Source organism: Punica granatum, chromosome 4, assembly GCF_007655135.1.
Source record: "Punica granatum isolate Tunisia-2019 chromosome 4, ASM765513v2, whole genome shotgun sequence".
Lineage (NCBI taxonomy): Eukaryota > Viridiplantae > Streptophyta > Magnoliopsida > Myrtales > Lythraceae > Punica > Punica granatum.
In genome coordinates, this window is record NC_045130.1 from 5,405,024 (window position 1) to 5,424,398 (window position 19,375).

Here is a 19,375-nt window from a genome sequence, read left to right on the forward strand (position 1 = left end):
TCAAGTACATACATGTAAAGAGCAGTTTATGGAAATATCAAAGTATTGTATTTTTTTTTTATTACAAGGGAGGCTCAATAAAATTAGAGTACTATAATCGAGTTGTATATGTGGCGCCCTCTCCTAATTGCATCCGCTGAGATTCTGAAATAGATTATGTTTCGATAAATTTGACCTTCGATTAATTAATTTCTTAAAGAAGACATATAAGTCGGAAGCCCTTTGACTTGCGTGTACGAGACAAATAAGTCCAAGTGAGTTAATTGGAAGTAGCTGGATTGGAAATCTTATCGAAGCAACAATCCAAATCTCACCATATATATGTGTGTGTATATATGTATGTATGCATGTGTGCGGGAAGTTTGGCAAATGAGCACTTTGATTGCTCAAAAGGCGGAGCTTGACGGCACATGAATTTTCTTTCTTTAAAATGGGGATCATTATTTATGTTGTAACACCACTTCCCAATAATTAATAATTAATGAATGAATTGATTAATTAATTAATTGAAGTAATTAATTTTCAACGAGTTTCCACTACACGAAATAAAGGCAAGGAAAAGCACGGCGGGGCGTGCTGATGAGAATACTTTCTTGCCCTTCAGAAATTAGTCTTTCCTCAAATTAAATTTTTACCATCGTCAAAAAGCAATATTACACAAGAATCAACTGAAGATCGGGTCATACAGTATAAAGAGTCGTAACACCATCTCCATTAAATCTCGAATTCGAATCTTACCGGGGATCTAATCCCGAGCGTAGAAGTAAGCCGAGACTTTAACCATCCACCGAGAGATTAAGAAAAAAGACACCCACCATTACCCATGATCCCCTAATACGCAATACGGGGACTTCTCACTCGCAAAGTTGTTCTTTATAGGGTTCGGATGATTCGACCATCCGTTCGAGAGGACATATCATTATGTGAATAGATTCAATTTGCACATAGCATCGAGCATTGTTCGCATTCTCTTGCTATGTTCTTCCAGAACGATCTCTGTTGACATTTTCTTTGACATTGTAGTTAATAGAAAATGATGCTTCTGTTCACACAATACATATGGTTAATCTGAAGACGGCCATTAACAGGAGCCTCTCAAAACACTTCAGTCCATTTAAATCTTTCGCCCCAGCAATTGCCGATAAAACTGCGGAAACAACCCCGAGGTGAACCTAATTGCTGATTAGCTGAATATATCACACATTAAAACATAGGCAACTTTACCCAACTCATCATAAACTATAGTTTATCACTTAAAACAAAAAATTGGCAACTCCTTGGGCAAAGTACCAATATCTCTTCTTTATGCTTTGTGCCACCCGAGTCCGAGCACATCTCCATTAATTCTCGACGAATGATTTTCATTGGTGCATCCTCCTGATATTAATGGATTCCAGGGCCAAAAAATGGAAAACTTCAGCCTCGTTCTTCCCGACACTTCGGGAGGATAGTTCTCATGATCATCAAGTGTTGGGTATGGAGATGGGTATCGTGCCAGATGAAAAGATGGGTCTCAAGTTTCAGAAGATCATAGAAGACTATAAGTATAGAGATGCAGCAAAGACTATGTCCCTCTTTATCTTTGAGACAGCCTCTTCGAATTTCGCCTCGAGCTCGGTCTCCCCAATGGATTTTGCAGCCACTATAAGCTGCTGAAGGACTTCCTCTAGTCTCCTGATGGCTCTGATTAAACTTCCCTCGAAGACCTGGGTGATCTCCATGATCTCATAGAATTTTGACCCCTTTGCCCAGGCATATACTGCCTCCATTATGTCTGGGCGGAACGAATTAACAAAGTTCTCCACATCAATTTGGACCTGAAAAACGAACACACTTGTTAGAAACTATAAATCAAGTCATAGTTGCCTGTCCTGTAAATAGATGGACAATGGAATATCAATGGAATTAACATGAAAGCCGTTGACTGTCATCATGATATATTATGAGGCCACATCTCGATCCACGAATTTGATTGCTTCCGTAGTTCTTATAGACACTCTTCCATCACTTCAACACATTAATCCATAACACTTCTTGTGGATAAGATAATTGACGGAAATGGCCCTAACTCAAAACTCTCAGGCCTTGTCATTCTCTTCAACTTAATCGAGTCGCTCTGATTCAGTTTCAGTAGGCCTACCAGACCAGAACAAGGGGGAATGCAAGTTCTACTACCCGTATTAATTTCAAGATGAACTGTAAGTAATACAATAATTTCCAGACAACATGCAAAAATAAAGAGGAATTTCGCTGAATACCTTACACTCGAGCTGAACTTTTGCAACCCTCCGAGCTGTGTCCTGTAACTGTGATAATAGTAATTCGAGCTCTTCTCTCGGTTTTGCGGCATCCTTAAGCTTTTCCTGCCATACTAAACAAGAGAGAAGAGCCACCATCTCTTCCACCTTTACATCCTTCAGGACACCATTAAACATAAGCTCCGTCAGGGTCAATTCATCAGCGCTACTAATTTCACAGGCAACCTTCCCCTTCAACTCCACGACGTCATCACTTGTAATGTATCTGCAGAATATTTGTTGAAGAGTTTAGTAACATTCTTGATGGGATAAGTACTTCAATAGGCAGAAAGAAAACTACATACCCTAGTCTCCTAAGAACCCTCTTTCGTGCTTTAAGTTCATCCTTAAATGCTAGTGCAGAGGAAGACCGCATTTGTTTCTTAATCGACTTGATCCTGTCCGTTAGTTCTTGCTTCTTATGCAAAACACTGAGCTTCTCCTTGATAAGGGGTGACTTTGCGATTTCATGTTTGTCAAATAAGCTTTCTAGCGCCTCTATCCTTCTGACTGCCTTTCTGTATGAACTACTCTGAACCTGTAAAGCAGAGGAAAAGGTGTCATACCCTATCTAGGAATCGCAACATTTAACGCATATTAAATAGGTTTGAAGTGATACCTTCATGTCTTCTTCGGGATCTAGCAGAGGCAGTCCCTGCTTTGCAAACCTTGAAAGAACTTCAGATACCTTCTTCAAAGTGTTTTCCCGAACTTCCAATGGCAAAAGATCTTTCGGTATGATCAAGCGGACACTACTCAGACTATTAATCTGTTGGTCATGCAAGACAGAATTGGACAGCTGATCAGAAGAACCAATTCATGGCTACACATTCAACTCATGGTAAATGAACTTGAGATAAATAACTAAGCAGGACAGGAATAACTTGCCTGAGAGAGTGGAACAGAAACAACAACAGGTTCTCCAGGCTCTTTCAACGGGATTATGTTTATTGTTTTCTTCCCAATTGCATCCTTTCTCACAGAACATCTTGTAAGTACATCCACTGTATAGTTTGAATCTTCTGGCTTCTTATTTACAGTATCTGTTTCATTTGCACAAATAATACAACAGAAAATGTTATATACTGAAGAAAGCACCATTCAACACAGAACATTAAGCACTCTCACCTTCTGAAGAACCTTTCACTCTCTCAAAATTAATTATGACACCCCAAGTTACTTCGTCCTCAAGGGAGAAAGATGGAGAATTATCACTGCCAGTGCATTGAATAGAGACAAGTCGACCTGGCTGCAGAAAGGGCAAGCTATATTTTGGAGATAGAACAATATCCCGAACATCATTCTTCAAAATTTTATATTGCTGTAGCAAGTTATAATAATTCTTCAAACTTTCTTCTTCTTCAATAACTATTGAATCCCTCTCTTCTTCAAGGTCTTTTGCTTGTTTCTGCAAGAAAAAACCATTTTGCAAGGCATATAATCAAAGTCGTGCTTCGAATATGATCACATTTGCTTCTAATATACTATGTTGCACATAATCTAGCAAAAACAGGACTTCTTTAGGGCTTGCTCCAGCAGTTACATGTCTTAATAGATTACTGCAACTCACCTCAAGATCTGGAATTGCACGGTCAGCTTGAAACTGATAAAATGAGTTTCGGAGCAAGTTTTCAGGGTCCCCATCTTCACAGCGCAATTGATTCAAGAGCATATTGTAGCTCAAATGAAAGGCACTGCAATACAAAAGAAGAAGTCAATGAGAAAGTAAATGATTCTATTTCTAAGCTAACACACGCAAGTCTATGCTCTGCAATTCTAAGCTAACATGAGCAAGTCTATGCTCTGCAGGTGACACGATAGTACCATAATGGATCTAAAAGGAAATTACGTAACGTCGGTACAATCCATCTTATCAATAAACTCCCTAGCAGAATGTCAAAAACTGTCGGGCATAAGCCGCTTTAACCTATCACCATACATCATCTTCCTATGTTATCAAACAGCACCATGTTGCTCACCTGTTTAAGCTATCTGCACTTCCCTTGACCATCATTTTTGCAGTAGAAGGTTCCATCTTCTCATCCACCATGAGAATGCACACTCCACGTGCATCAATACCTCGACGACCCGCTCGACCACTCATCTGTATGTACTCTCCACTAGATATCCACCTAAACTTGTCTCCATCAAATTTTCGAACATTTGTGAACACCACTGTCTTTGCTGGCATGTTCAGACCAATGCTGAATGTCTCCGTAGCAAATAAACACTACAGTAAATAAATAAATAAATAAACATGTTACTGCTGAGCATAATCTTTAGCCAGAAGATAGAGAAGGAAATACTACTGGATGGAAGTAAAGATATGTTCTCTAAATTATCCAAAGTGAGACAGAATCATAATAGTAATTAAGCAAAAGAACTTCACTTAAGAATTCATATGCGCATCTGTTTCCCTACCTTAATTAAACCTTCCTGGAATAGTATTTCAATCACTTCTTTCAATATGGGAAGCAAACCAGAATGATGCACACCTATGCCACGTTTCAAGAGGGGCAACATATTTGTAACCTGCATGGAGGAGCAAAAAAGAGCTGTCAACACTAGCTACTACATATAAACAAGTTTTTCAAATACCACCGCATTGAAGAGCACAATATAAGGATAAATAATCACAATCATTGACCTAAAGTCTTGAAGGGTATGCAAGACTGCCAGCATACATTAACATTATACCATCAGTATGTGCCGAAAAGGAAAAGGAAAAGGAAACACGAGACTGAGAAATTGGAAACATGAAACCGCCATCAATTCAGTATCTTTGATCTGCATATGCATGCACGAGGCATCACATTATTTAGTAAAGTAACAACTTGCCTGAGGAAGCTTTTTGTCATCATCAGAAAGCATGTCCATGGCACTCCAAAAGATAGTCTCTATGTTAACTTTCTCATCTTCCTCATTCAGATCCATCTTTGCCATCTGTTCCCAAAAGGAAAACCAAAGCATTCTTTCAGTTCATGACAGCAAGGATTTATCTGACGTCACAAATGAGAGTAGCTAAAGGGGGCACATCACAGCAGAGATAGTGCCCAAAATTGATAAAAAAACAACAGAACCAAAAACAAAGAGTGACTGGCAAGTCATGTCCTTTTAACACGATACTCCACAACAAAAATACACTAAAAAACAACTGCGGTAATTTGACCCCGATATTCAGGAATAACTAATTGAGGCAACGGATTTATAATTTTGACCTGCATTGCAAGAAATTCACAATCCCTTTTGCTAAAGCTGAAACAGATGACTGGATCATATTGACGCTGAAGTATCATTTTCACCATCTTGAAAATGTCACTTTCTTCCCCAACTGGACCTGCCATGAAGCCCTTCTTCCACTTCCCATTTTCATTTTTCTTATCACTGTCCCTAGCTGGAACCAGGGCATTTAGAGCTTTTTGAAAGCTATCCTCCCGAAATTTTCCTTTCTCATCCACCACCAGATAGAGACCATCACCACCCGAGGGAAAAATATAATGTTGAAGTGGGGTTGGCCGATAATCAGTGTAAACAATATGACATGGTTGCCGATGCACCTGCATTTGTACCATAAACAAAAGCTATTATATCTGTTAAGAAAAGATGACAAATAGTCCTGTTACAGTTCAAAAGAAACACTTGACACAGATTGCCTCTATATTTATACTGGATAAAATAAAGGTTGCAAGTATTGAACTTAATTATCTAGATATAAATAGAGGTCTCTTAAAAGGTAGAGAGGAGGTCCTACTAATACACATGATAATGCTAGAAGTAACGACCAATGTAGATAATGTTCACTAGAAGAAGTTAACTTCCAGAAATCGGTAATTACCTTAGCAACCCAATCGGCAAATTCCTTGGCATTAGGTACGGTGGCCGAGAGGAATACGAACCGAGAGTTCTTCGGGGCCATAACAATGCTCTCTTCCCAGACAACACCTCGTTCCCTGTCACGCATGTAGTGTACCTCATCGAAAATTACCCAAGCCACTTCCCTCATTATTTCTGATCCTTTGTATTGCATACTACGCCAAATTTCAGTGGTCATCACCTAAATAAATAAGTAACTCAGAAACTTATATAACATAACAAGCACGCACAAAATATAGAAAGGGGGTAAATAAAAAGATACATACCAAGCACGAAGCATTAGGCTCGATGGTAACATCCCCAGTCATAAGACCAACATCTGAAAACTCCTCTTTGAACTCCCTGTACTTTTGATTGCTGAGTGCCTTGATTGGAGAAGTGTATATGACACGTTGATTATTTCTCAAAGACATGGCAATAGCATATAATGCTACGACAGTTTTACCAGCTGATGTATGGGCAGAAACCTGCAAAAGTCAGGAGCATTTTTCGTGTGAACAAAACAGAGAAACTATGCAACTTTTGAGAACTTGTGAGAGAATAACTACAATCATCTGCTAGTAACCATAAAAGCGAACCCAAAAATTGTCATCCTACAAAGTAAGTTTCCAGATTTCTCCCTCCAATGGAATAATACTTGCAATACTTATCTGAAAAGATCATTCAATCAGATCTAAATCAGGAAATAGTATCGACATGGCCAAAAAAAAAGCCCGAACATCACTCTGCAAATCTAGCTCCATGGATGAGAGTTCTCAATAGAAGAATTACCATAACAGATTCACCATCGTCAAGGCACCTTATGGCTTCAGACTGAAATGGATCGAGAGTAAAAGGGAATTCCTTGGCAGGCTTTGAGTCCTGAGAATTGGCTGGGCGTGGGGTGGGCACATAACCCTCAGGGTATGACACATCATGCAAGCAAACTACAGATTCAGTTGCAGTCTCTTTCTGCAGCTTCTGTGGATATGCTGGTTCCCCAGCAGCATCTCCAATTGACTTCCGCTTCAACGACCCCATTAACTCTTTGATGGAGACAAACCAAGTAGACGCCTCGGAATTTACTTATATAAATTTCAGAACCTGTAGATTTCCAGATTTTGAAGCGCTTAGATGTTATTGAGTCACAACAAATGCTCTAAGGATCAAGAATACTCAATGAGACATGTGCAGCCAATACGCATTACACCTGAGCATGATTAAGTGACTCAGAAAAGCAAAGAACCTATCCAGCACTTGCATTAAAAAGAGAACCTTTAACATCTTAAAAGCCTCAATATTGACAAAACAACCGAGCTGACAAGTCTAACTATAACCCGTGTTCTGCTCTCCGTGACATTTAATCAAACACTGCAGCTCACAGAATTAAGAATACTCCATGAGACATGTACAGACAATACGAATTACATACGAGAATAATTAAGTGACCCGAAAAACCAAAGAATTTATTCAGCACTTGCATAATAAAGGGGGAACTTTGAACACCTAAAAAGCCTCAATATTGCAATACAAACGACACGAAATCGATCCCGACAAGTCTACGCATAACGTACGTTCAACTCTCCATGATATTAAGCGAAAAACTGCAGCATACAGAATTAAAAAGAGTAGTCTGCGGCACATGTTGCAAGTAATATTGACTGGGAACATTGAGCCTCTATCACGGAGAAGAAGAAACTCAACACCAGCAGTCACAGAGAGAGAGAAGGTCAAGTATTCGAGCAGGCGGTGATTTCTCTCTGCTTTGCTAATTGAGCTCTGACGGAAGCAGGGTTGAAGCTAACATATATGTGCCGAGAGATGCACGTAGCTACAGAATACGAGGTGAGGGAGGGGAGGAGGAGGGTGAGAGAGTGAGAGAGGAAAACCTGCTCGACGGCGGCAAGTCACCGACGCGGTTCGTATTCCGGCGGCAGAGAAGAGGAAGTGTAGGGAAGAAGAAGAGGATCAGCCCGCGGGGAAGAGGGGCACGGTGTCGTTTCACCTTCCTGGCTGTAATGCATGCAGTGAAGCGCTTTCGTTCAATTCAGCAACTCTGTCAGTTAAATTAACGCCCGGAATTAATTACTATTTCTATTTTATTCTTTTTTGGCCTATAATAAATATATGATATTGTGAATAAGAGAAAATCTTTTTATTCATAGACCGACCCGTTCAAGTTGAATAAATAAGGACTCATTGAATTTTCTGATACTAACGTATACATCAAAAAAGAAAATACAGGATACATAGAGGAAATCTGGTTATAAATTGCCTTCGTCTTCAGAAACTCCCTCTCGAGGCAGTGCTGGACCACTGTGAGGTCATGGCTCGGCCCCGTGAAGAGATTTCTCGGTTTGTCGATGCTGCTTGGTGACCCATCTTAGTTACGATTAACAATCGAGCTCTCTGCTGAATTACCAGGCATGTACTTACTAACAACTTGACTTTAGATCAAGGAAGAGCGGGACTGCAAATATATTTCCAGTGATGATCACGACGAAATATAAAGTCAGACCATCAAAAGCTAATTACAACATGAGCCTAATCTTTCACTAAAGAAACCGACCAAATCTATGGAAGAAGCCAACAGAGAAATCACTCCCGCGTCTGCGCTGCTATACGACTAATATGGCAAGCCCAACCAACAAAAGGGGGCGCTGCCTGGGATACGATCATGGATCCCGCGCTCAAAATGCATCGAGATCCCTGATAGATTCGCATTTCCGGACGTAGAGCACGAAAAGCTAATCCTCAATTTTAGGTCTCTCATCTATTCGCATGTCCCGAGCTTTTCAGTTTCTTCTATACATGTCCCCTTGAAAAGTGAAGACCTCTTTCCCATATTTCCCGGCAGCTTCTTCGCCAGTCCTTGACAGTGGCAGTTAATTACAATATTATTCATCCCCAGGATCCCACCGATCATGCAAGTCAATGGTTTGATCGCCATAGCTATTTGAGTCGGACCATGAAGATCTAGAGCTTCTTCTTCGGCGCCTGTGATAATTGTCCCTATCACAGTCATCTACAGGGGACTCGCTGTCGCGGGTTCTTTCCCGACTGCCCTCACGTTTTACCTTCTTGCGGCTTTTTGAACTTCCATGGGACCGGTCACGTCGTTCTCTGTCCACATCACTGTCTGATCGATTCCAATCAGGATCAGCTTTATGAGCTCTCCTCCTGGTGTCTCCATAATCACCCTTCAATTCTGAAACCTTATGCCACTTCGAGCTTTCCCTTTCCTGATGATGTTTCTCCACGTCTTTGTCACTTGGGAGGTGGTCTCCATCGGAATCACAACCAGATCTTCTGTTGCTTCGGTGAGAGTATCTGGGACTCAATTTGTCTTCATTCTTCCTCTCACCATTTGTCCGCTTTCTCTGCTTCTTATCGTAAATATCATACTCCTCGGAAGATCTGGATATTTCAAAGCCATTTTCACCACCACGGTTTCTATGGTAACGGCCACTACCAGTCTCCCTTGAACGAGATCTTTGTGATTGGTTCCTGCTCAAAGAAAAGCATATAAAGCGAATTACAACTTCTGCTGAATGGACTGGGAGCTTAGTCCTAGAAATTTAACATAATCTTGAACCGAACACTCATGAACCCACTCCTCCCCCCCCCCCCCCCCCCAAAAAACTGGTTCATAAAGCCAATTATTTTCTAAACCTTCCAAGATCTACTGATTAAAAGCACTACGTTCTTTCGTCCTTCCAAATTTGTGTATATTCATGAAACATCATCTGGCAACAGGCCCCTCATAGAGATCTGATTCTTTCCCACTCTTTCAGTCTAATTCTAAGACAGCTGGGAGCTACATACAAGATTTCATGACCAGTGACATTCAAAAAGAGAGCATCTAATACAGCAAGCATATTTAGTGAAAGCAAACCTCTTTGAATCAACATCTGTCAGGTTTGAGTTTCTCGAAGGTCCTGAACTTTCCAGGGTGCTTCGCTCAAACCCATGCTCCTCAGAATGACCAAATAAAGCAACCATATTCTTGACCCAGTACCTCGGAGGTGGTTTGTCCCAGTCAGCCCACTCGTAATCACCACCAGGGTTCCGGAAACAGTGAATAAAATTGCAAGCAGTTCCGTGTGAACACGTCTGTCAAGAGGAGAGAGTGACAAGGTCATTTGAAGCAGGCCTCAGGAGATTAGTATTCTGAATGGATCATGGCAGTCAAGTAAGAACCAAGATCAATTGTACCTTATATCTCGATCGCATATATTCCCCACATATGGCAACTTTCCATCTCGTAACATTGACATATTCACAATTCACCTGCAGAGGGTACCCATTAGCATAAGGAAAACATAGTTGGTCAATATCCACCAATTCAAATATCAAAACTAACACAAATACTCCTTCCATAGTTGTAGTTTCTACCCTCAACTATAGCAATATATATCTACTGGGGAACAAAAATAAAGAGCACTTCATAAGGGAATGACATACCTGTTTGCTGGCGAAGAATCGACCATTGATAGATTGATAAGCAAGCACTGCAGAATCCAGTGACTTATAGTGTATATAAACATTTCCCCTCAAATGAAACGAACCATTTCTACAAACCTGAAACACCATTAGGTTTGTTACCCCTCAATTATTTTATGATCAACGTCGACCACCATCAGTTTAGAAAACCATCTTGTTCTATTTGTTGTTCTACTCCAGCAATAGTTATCCAGTGAAATTACGAAGTTATGAACTTACAGATGAAAATGCTTCATAAAGCTTCACCTAAATATAAGTTGCCCAATATCACATTAAGGTCACAATTGGCATATCGTAAATTACTGATTATCCAAGCTTAGTCTGCCAGTAAATATTTCTGTCAACCTAGCGGATAATCTTATATTCTAGAGTCACAATGCAATAAATGAAAGAGCTTATTCTAAACAAATAGAGCACCATCACCTTAAAATTCACAATTTCCCCAAACTTCAAGAACTCTGTGTGCACATCTTCGTAAAATTCTTCATAACTGCGTTCAACCTCTTCGTCTGTGTGCTGAAGAGAGTAATATTAAAGCCCAAATCAACAGAAAAGAAAAAAATAAAAAGAAGGGGAAAATAAAGAGTCATAAGCATCACAAGCCTCTCAATTCAACAAAACCAAGCATAAAAAGAGGGACACATTCAAGCAAGCTAACTCCCAATACTTACGGTTCTATCATATTGTTATGAAAGAGAATATAGTTGACTAAAGAAATTGGCACTAGAAACCAGATATCAAGATGTTAAACATAATAACTGAATCAACAATTCAGGACAGCCGAAAACAAAAGTTAGCCGTCAATTCATCCTATCCTTCTTCAAACAGTTGCTAGTATTTAATTTGAAACTCCTAAAGTGAAGAGGCGCAGAATAGTGACTGAATATATCCTCTAAGAATAAGAGTGTCCAGTAAGTTTAACCGCTACATGCTTCTTCCAAGGAAACATATTGTGAACACAGAATAGGCACATGGACTATGACAACACACGTACAAGTAGATGTAGTTGCCTTCAAGCTCAAACCTCAGAAGTAACAGCTGTTACAGCAGAACAGCTCCAACATCCCATGGACATTATTAAGACACAACTATTGAAGGTTAAGGAACAATGAACTTAGATATCATCGTAAGAAATAAATATCAGGGAATGCAGCCTAAACCAAAATAGTAACAGTAATTTTGCAGATGAAACAAAATATATCTTGACTTGGTCGCTCAATTGAAACCAAAACAAAGAAAACAACAAAAAAGTAAGAACAATAAGAACACAATATGAGGAAAGTGTATAAATTAGGATATGGAAAGCTCAAGAGTAGTTATTAGGATACACGAAACAGATGGGAGACGTCACTAACAGACCTCGAGCCCCTCATCTTGTTCCCATGCAAGCCCAGGACCATTATACATGTTCCTAATAAGAAGAGTGCATGATACATCGGGGTAAAAGTGAACTCTGCTACATCTCTGACCAAATCGACAAGCTCCCGTTTTCAAGTGGAAAGGGCAATGAGCTTTGTCCTGGCACGAGCACAATAGAATAGATTAGCCAATAGACCCCATAAACACCCTTTGCTTACCTCAGTCAAGAACTTCAAGAGATATTTATTATCAATGAATGTGACAATGATCAAACAAAAAGTACCTGTTCAGTCCCAAAATTCGGTACTTGTTGAGCAACATTTTCCAGAATCTGTTGCGCCGAAGGCAACGATGAGTTTCTGCAATCAGCAAAGGCTTCAGATTGTGGAGGGAGGGGATTTGAAGTCGGCCTATCCGCATCCTGAAAATCAAATGGCAACTCCACAGATCAATTTGTAACACAAAGTAGCCAAAATAAAAGCTATCCTTCTCACGCATTTTAATCCAGAAAACCCATCAGCATGCATTAGCATTACCTCCTTAAGCCTTTGCAACGTGGCATCCTTCTTAGGAACTTTGACCCTTTTCTTCTTAACGATTATTTCATTCCCTTGCCAGATAATTTCTGCAGGGCCTTCTTCTATGTATTCCCAGTCACCGTCTTCCTCCTCCTGCTCGTTCCCATTTCCAACCTACCAATTGACCATTGACTAGCACATTTAGACAAGCACTTATCTTTCTCAGACAAAAACATCAACATTCAACTAAACAAAAAGCTCATCTGCAGAGTCTGCTCTTACAGGACAAGACGATCAGCTCAGGCAGCTAACAAGAACCTCAGTCCCTGTCATTCAATGATGTTTTTTTTTTTTCATTAAATGTAGACAGCTCAACAGCAGAAGGATCGAAACAAACCTCTTGCAGTCTCTGCGATTCTTCCAGAGCCTTCCTCCGCCGCTCTTCCTCTTCTCCCTCCTCCTCCTCCTTCCTCTTCTTCTCCATCGCTTCGAGCCACGCCCTCTCCCTCTCCTCGAACTCCCTCCTCTCCCGCTCCCTCCTCTCCTCCTCCTCCCTCTCCGCCTCCTCCATCCTCCTCAGCTCATCCGGGTCGTTCATTTTCGCCTCCTCCTCCTCCCGCTCCCTGACCGCCGCCTCCATCCTCAGTTGCTTCCTCTTCATCTTCTTCGCCGCCTTCCTCTTCTCCTTCCTGCTCGAAGCAGACCCCATGCTCTCCGCGCCCAACTGCTGCTTCTCCCCATCACATGTCCTATCCTCCTCCACACCCTCCCCTCCTCCGCCTCCGGCTTCTTCATACTCTCCGGTGATCAGCTCCGACATTCCGAACGCCAACGATAGACGGAATTCTGATCGAGGAGTTGCGAGAACAGATTCAGTTCAAGCACTGTTCGGGCTCTCGTTAGCAGTGACACCTCCGGCGAGGAAAGAGGTTCAATCATCTCCCCAGACCGGCGTACAAGAACCCGGCACCTCATGGGCCCATGACTATGGGCCCTGACCCATTGGGCTTGCCGATAGTGTTCACCGGGTGAGTGGCCCATGGGCTGGAAACGTGCAACATCATGGCTTATGAATTAATTACCATTTTAGTCCTTTCACTGTGTACGATTTTTATTTGGACCCTGAAGTTGTATATCTCCCTAAAGTTCCCACCTATGATATATTTTTTCTCAATCTGCCCTTGCAGAATGAAATTTGTTGTGCTGCTCTTGCCATAGTAGTTACCTAAAGCCAAAGAGCAGTTACCGGAACTCGCTATCAAGTTCAATTAATTTTTGTATATGTTATTTTCCAATACGATATTGAATTGATTCATAGAAGACAGCCTTGTCCCGTCTCAGTTGATTTCTCACAAAAGATCCGAGCAGATAAACTCTATCAACTTTTGTACCTGTTAAGTTCAAATATGCATAGTTGCTATTTACAGAGTTTACAGCATAATTTTCTAGAATAAGGCATAGTTGCTATGTACAGGGTTTACAGCATACTAAATGCAATTGGACAGACAACACCGTGAAGAATGATTTCTGAGTTGTCGGGACCTCATGCAAATTCGGTACCTTCTTTAAAGGGCCCGGATTCTCGGATTAGCTTCATTACAAGCTCGACCTGCAGGAAATGATACTTTTCAATCACGATATGTTGCACACAATAATTATAAAGAAAACCGAAGGCATTGTGACTTCAACTATCAGATGATTGGAAAGAGATCATATAGATAAACCGGGAACCGAGGAAGAAACCTCCACTCCGATTCATGCAATATGTGATTTATGTGACTAGTCATGCATCTCAGTTGAACATTCCTCAGAGAAATGGGATGAAAAGGGGATAGCTTGCTAAAGCTTCTTTATCGCAATGATAATGAGGGGATAGCTTGCTAAAGCTTCTTTATCGAAATGATAATGAGGATATAGCTCAAGTACCTGAGTTGCTTCGCGCATGACAAAGTCCCCTATGGCATTCCTGAATCCTTCATCGGGAAGGTAGTGTGAGCTGTAAGTTTTGACAGGCAAATAACCTCGCTGAATTTTATGCTCACCCTGAGCTCCAGCTTCTACAGTATTAAGATTAAGTTCAATAGCAGCTTCTATTGCCTGTAATTGCACCAATGAAGTGAATGAATTTGTTATATGCACCACATAATGCTGTCATCGAACCCGACCTGTTCTTGTGTACATTATTAAGTACTTCACGCAATGTCAATGAGGATGGAGCAGATTAAGATTCATTTCATAGATGAGAAGGAGAAACAGATTCTAACAGTGGAAGTTTATAGCTTCCCTTCTTCATTTTATCGACTTGAAGTCAAATTCTCAAAGGGCAAACCTGATAATAACATGCTTCGAAATGCAAACTTGGGTAGTAGGCCTTGGGATGGCATCCCCAGAGGCGACCATATATGGTATCTCCTCCAATAAGATTAAGGGCTCCAGCAACAAGCTCATCCCCTTCTTCAGCAATGACCAGCAACACCTTATCTCCCATCTTGGATCCCATGCTGTGGAAAAACTCTCTTGTTAAGTAGGGAGTTCCCCATCTGCCAATTTATCAAAAAGGAAGAACGAGATATCAAACATTTGATTCATTTCTTCACGTCTCTAAGAAATACAAAACAAGTCGAATTTCAATGCATAAAGAGAATATAGATAATCATCGGAGCTCACTTGTTATCAGTGGTGTTCCTGTAGAAAGTGTAGAAAGTATCCCAATGCTTAGCCTGTTGGAGAAATATCAAAATGTTTGCAGCATGAGAGTCTTTTTAAACATAGGGGAAATTGATCATAAAAGGAGAATGTAATATAGAAGAGCATATGAAAATGGATATGAATGTTTGAGGTAGTGGAACTAACCACCGAAGGCCAAAAACAGGTGGTTATAAACCAGCTCAATAGCTAGGCACATGTTCGGGTAAATCCATGCATAATTAAGATCATGCTGGTTAGGCAAAATCTTTCTAGCTTGCAGCTGATAATGGCAAACAAGAACCTTGGGAATAGGGTTCCTAGTTTTTATCCAGATGTTTGGTCAAAGGAGAATCTCCTCCGAGAGTGTCAAATGTTTTTGTATGGGTAACCGCAACATGGTGACAAAATGTTATCTTAATCTGGTTTTTATATTATCAAAAAACACAATATTTGTGCTAACTACCTTTATTTCATCACCTCGGAGACGTTTCATTTGTAGGTTTTGCGCAGAAATCTACACAGGGAGAAGACAATCCAGTCAATAAAAGCAAAGATAAAAACCAACAGGAGAAGGCAACACTTCTACATACAAATACTCAATTATCACCCATAAGAATTATCAAGAGGCACAAATTTAAAGGGCCAAATTTCATAATTGTGAAATTAGTTACATCGCTTAGTGAACCTTGAATTGGTTTATGGGGCATGTTCCTTCCTTTTCTTTCAAAGCTACTTGTCATCATTTTCATCACTTTTTTGAGCAGTTGCATGATTCAGTTCATGCACAATGCGGAACCCATCAATGGAATAACCTAGACAATCAATTTCAACGCTTGTCCTAATTTTTCATAAAAAGCTTACTATCTACCATAAGTGACAATTTTAGAGTTAGAATCTGTACTAAATCAATATATACAAAGCCAAAAGGGACCTCCGGCCCAGTGAAAACAAACATATACAAATATTAGAACGTCTATTGAATAAACATAAAATGGAACCTCCAACTGCACAGCAAATATAGTAAAATAAATGCAAAGATTGATTAATATATATAATGCTGGGAAAGAACCACCTTTTTGCGTTCCTGCCGAATATTCTTCCTTTTACTTTGCTTCATGTCCATCAAGAAGTCATCAAAGCTGTATGACAGAAATGAGAGTTACAGCATGATCTTTTTACATTATAGACAAAACAAAAGTAGGTAGTTTACACTAGAAAGTCAGCGACCATATAAATTTCATAAAGATGAGTTTAAATTGCAAATAAGAAATTAAATTTATTCAACAATTTGTGCTAAGAGCTGAAGCAGGCTGAAATTACAGCAGGTAAAATTTACGTTTAGTTGAAGGGCAGTTAAAGAAAAATATTTGGAAGATTTTTATATCCTCCATAAAAGACAACGTGATGATGATGACAAACACATCCATATCACTTACCTTTTATAGTTTCTATTTCTCCAATGGTACTGCATGCCAATCCTCGGTAGAAAACCTCTCTCTTTTAGGCTGTACCACTCATCCTCAGATGAAAAGGTAATGTGGACAGATGAAACCTGTGACTGTAAATAACATATCATATCAGTAGAAAAGATTGCAAACAATAACATGGATGTGCACGTGAACATAGTGACAATAGAAGAAGGCCTGACATACTGGCTCTGTCAGAAACCACATCAGATCAATGGGAAGTGAATTTCAACAAAGATCAAGCAATGTATCAAAGGAAACATGGACGTTATCACAAAATGCACGGATATTTCACAATACAGATGAAAACGCGTAAGGCAAAACGAGAAAGCCAGAAGCATCAAAGAGTGGACATCTATAGTACCTTTGCTGCCAGGTCCTTCAAAGTGGAGATAATAATGTCAAATACTTGATCTTTGTATAGGGAATCTCGAAGTAAGATCCGGGGACCAGTTACAGGGGTAAAAGGTACACAACATTGGAATTTCGGATAGTATCTTGAACCATAACTGTAGTAAGCATCGGCCCAAGAGTGATCAAAAACGAATTCACCATAGGAATGACTGCATCAACCAGAAAAAGAAAATGAGAACAAGGGTCAAGCAGAGAGCTTAAACAAAAGGCATTGAGACTTTCAGAGGAAACTACACGAGGACTTGCTGTTTGGACAGCGAAGCAGATGCTAAACCTTTTAAGATAAAGTGGAACAACACCTAAAACATTCTCGGAATCATCCTTAGCGATGATGTGACGTGGCATCCATCCTGTTTCCTGAAACAAGCTGCAAATGTAATAACTAATAAAGCGGAAAAATATAGTCCTGTTTTTCGTTACATAGTTTCAAGTTGAATTTTGAGAACCATAAGATGCAATCTTTAATAGACAAGTAATACGAAGTCCTTTAAGAAACTAAGAATGGTTCTCCTTGAGCACCAATAGTCTATTACATATGAAATCTCTATTCAATGCAGAACGAGATATTTAGACTATTGTCATATTCAAGCGGCAGTTCTCATTAGAGGGATCAGAACTGGAAGAAAAGTCATGAGGCAGATGTCTGACCTTCACGGCACAACCGGCCTCCTCTAAGCTCGAAAGGAACCCATGGAAAAGAAACGGATTAGACCTCTCAGGGCCAGTGGCATCAAGAGCACATGCGTCCCATTCATCTGAGGAAACCTCTGAGATAGAAGAAACAATCGAAAGCAATATCCGTTTAGGTTCTGACTTCCTCGCTGAAACATCCTGAAAGCAGGATAAAAAAGAAACAAATTCAACACACCGACATTCCTTTCCAATTGAAAAACAAAAGACTGCTTCTTAAACCGGTTCAAAAAGAACAAATGACACGGATAGTTAATCATCGCCAACCGCGAGGACCGAGCGGATACCAAGGCATCTGATGTTGTCAAGGTGAAATCCCCCAGTGAAAGGCTAACTTCTTGCGGCTCTGCAGGCTTCCTGGAACGCCAAAATAGCGCGTAAACTCTGGATGTTAGAGAAGGTTTCTCCGTACATAGCTGGGGCGGAGGTTTTCCCTGAAACAAGCACATGCCTACTTACAGTCATCATCAATTAAATCAATCTGAATCAGAAACTTCCATTCAGCTCAAATTTCTCAAGCATTGAACATTCAGCTGACTGACATTTACGCATGAACTGGCAACCCCGTGAAATCAAAGGCAGTAAGATACAGGCGATGGGAACAGAGTATTGCGAGCCTCTGACTGCAGTAGGGCCAAAGGACCTCATTCCTTGGAGGGCTGCTCCTGGAAGAGAACTTACCAGGCGAGAGGACAAGCGGCCGAGGAACGGCGACGGCTTGCAGTAGCTCACTGCCGCCACGGCCATGGATACGGCTCCCGCGAAATCTTCCGGTCGGTCGCTTCGCCTCTGCTGCGTCTCTCCTTTCAGCCTCAGCTTGGCTCTGCCTCCGAGTCTGAGCTGATGATTCTAAATGGTTTAGCGAAGCAGACGAATACTGCTTGCCACGTGGCCATTTCAACGGCCCCGTAGCACTGATCTTTCTTCCTTGAGCGCCCGACATATTAAATTTTGCGACTGTTCCTTAAAACTTTGCCATCATGTTCAAAAATCTTATTTGATTTCGTTATACCATACCGTTGTTTGCATAACAAAATAGAATGCGTTAATATGAAAAAAAATATAACTTTTCGCATTTTAATAATTTTAGCACGAACATTTTTCTTTAACTTAAAAATATATAAACTTTTAATTTGATAACAATCCTAACACTGCATCAATTTTTCCGTTAATTTGGACGAAAATTGCTAATGTATAGATTGTGTGGAGCTCTCTGTGGTTGCCAACAATCCCAATTGAGGGAGTGGTGGCCGGCGATGAGGCCCCCACTGCCTCTCATCCCCGATTTTGGTTTTTGTCTTTCTTTTTCTTTTTTTCTGAAAATAATTTTATTATAAAGAAAATATAATAGATCGCATTCAACCTACATGTTAGCAATTTATATCTAAATTAACGGAAATTTTGACTACGTATTTAAATTGTTATCAAATAAAAAATTTATACATTTTTAATTAAAAATATATATTAGAATTACTAAAATGTGAAATGTTTATTTTTATTTTATTATTAACCAAAATAAAATTTATGGTGCGGACGGTTCCATTCTATTCTTTCTTTTCTTCTTTTTTTTTTTTCCCTGTTCTTTCGA

General features: G+C 40.2%; 3 protein-coding genes across 5 annotated transcripts; all 3 read right to left on the bottom strand.

Annotated features, from left to right (window-relative positions):
* Nucleotides 1-1,005: 1,005 nt before the first annotated feature.
* On the bottom strand, nt 1,006-8,192 carry LOC116206095 (DExH-box ATP-dependent RNA helicase DExH9). Its single transcript, XM_031538860.1, has 15 exons — nt 8,039-8,192; nt 6,942-7,253; nt 6,437-6,637; nt 6,133-6,351; nt 5,516-5,854; nt 5,136-5,240; nt 4,719-4,829; nt 4,277-4,527; nt 3,868-3,991; nt 3,426-3,705; nt 3,186-3,340; nt 2,917-3,066; nt 2,603-2,835; nt 2,259-2,523; nt 1,006-1,817 (listed from the first exon to the last, which is right to left on the bottom strand). The coding sequence occupies exons 2-15, from the start codon at nt 7,188-7,190 to the stop codon at nt 1,539-1,541; spliced, it is 2,961 nt and encodes a 986-aa protein (XP_031394720.1). The 5' UTR covers nt 7,191-7,253; nt 8,039-8,192; the 3' UTR covers nt 1,006-1,538.
* Nucleotides 8,193-8,329: 137 nt separating this feature from the next.
* On the bottom strand, nt 8,330-13,528 carry LOC116206096 (zinc finger CCCH domain-containing protein 5). Of its 2 annotated transcripts, none has more exons than XM_031538862.1 (9): nt 12,927-13,528; nt 12,548-12,703; nt 12,295-12,432; nt 12,012-12,170; nt 11,076-11,168; nt 10,614-10,730; nt 10,365-10,439; nt 10,168-10,262; nt 8,330-9,656 (listed from the first exon to the last, which is right to left on the bottom strand). In XM_031538862.1, exons 1-9 carry the CDS (start codon nt 13,347-13,349, stop codon nt 9,047-9,049), a joined length of 1,866 nt encoding a protein of 621 aa, XP_031394722.1. In that variant the 5' UTR covers nt 13,350-13,528; the 3' UTR covers nt 8,330-9,046. The 2 variants fall into 2 exon arrangements, with proteins under 2 accessions (XP_031394722.1, XP_031394721.1); XM_031538861.1 differs by having other exon boundaries at nt 10,045-10,262; nt 12,927-13,519.
* A 308-nt stretch (nt 13,529-13,836) lies between these two features.
* Nucleotides 13,837-18,714, bottom strand: LOC116206097. Of its 2 annotated transcripts, none has more exons than XM_031538864.1 (12): nt 18,469-18,714; nt 18,075-18,238; nt 17,746-17,928; nt 17,372-17,454; nt 17,048-17,246; nt 16,654-16,775; nt 16,290-16,356; nt 15,681-15,731; nt 15,197-15,249; nt 14,859-15,069; nt 14,456-14,626; nt 13,837-14,138 (listed from the first exon to the last, which is right to left on the bottom strand). In XM_031538864.1, the coding sequence occupies exons 2-12, from the start codon at nt 18,234-18,236 to the stop codon at nt 14,073-14,075; spliced, it is 1,368 nt and encodes a 455-aa protein (XP_031394724.1). In that variant the 5' UTR covers nt 18,237-18,238; nt 18,469-18,714; the 3' UTR covers nt 13,837-14,072. The 2 variants fall into 2 exon arrangements, with proteins under 2 accessions (XP_031394724.1, XP_031394723.1); XM_031538863.1 differs by having other exon boundaries at nt 18,075-18,221; nt 18,469-18,633.
* Nucleotides 18,715-19,375: the final 661 nt, after the last annotated feature.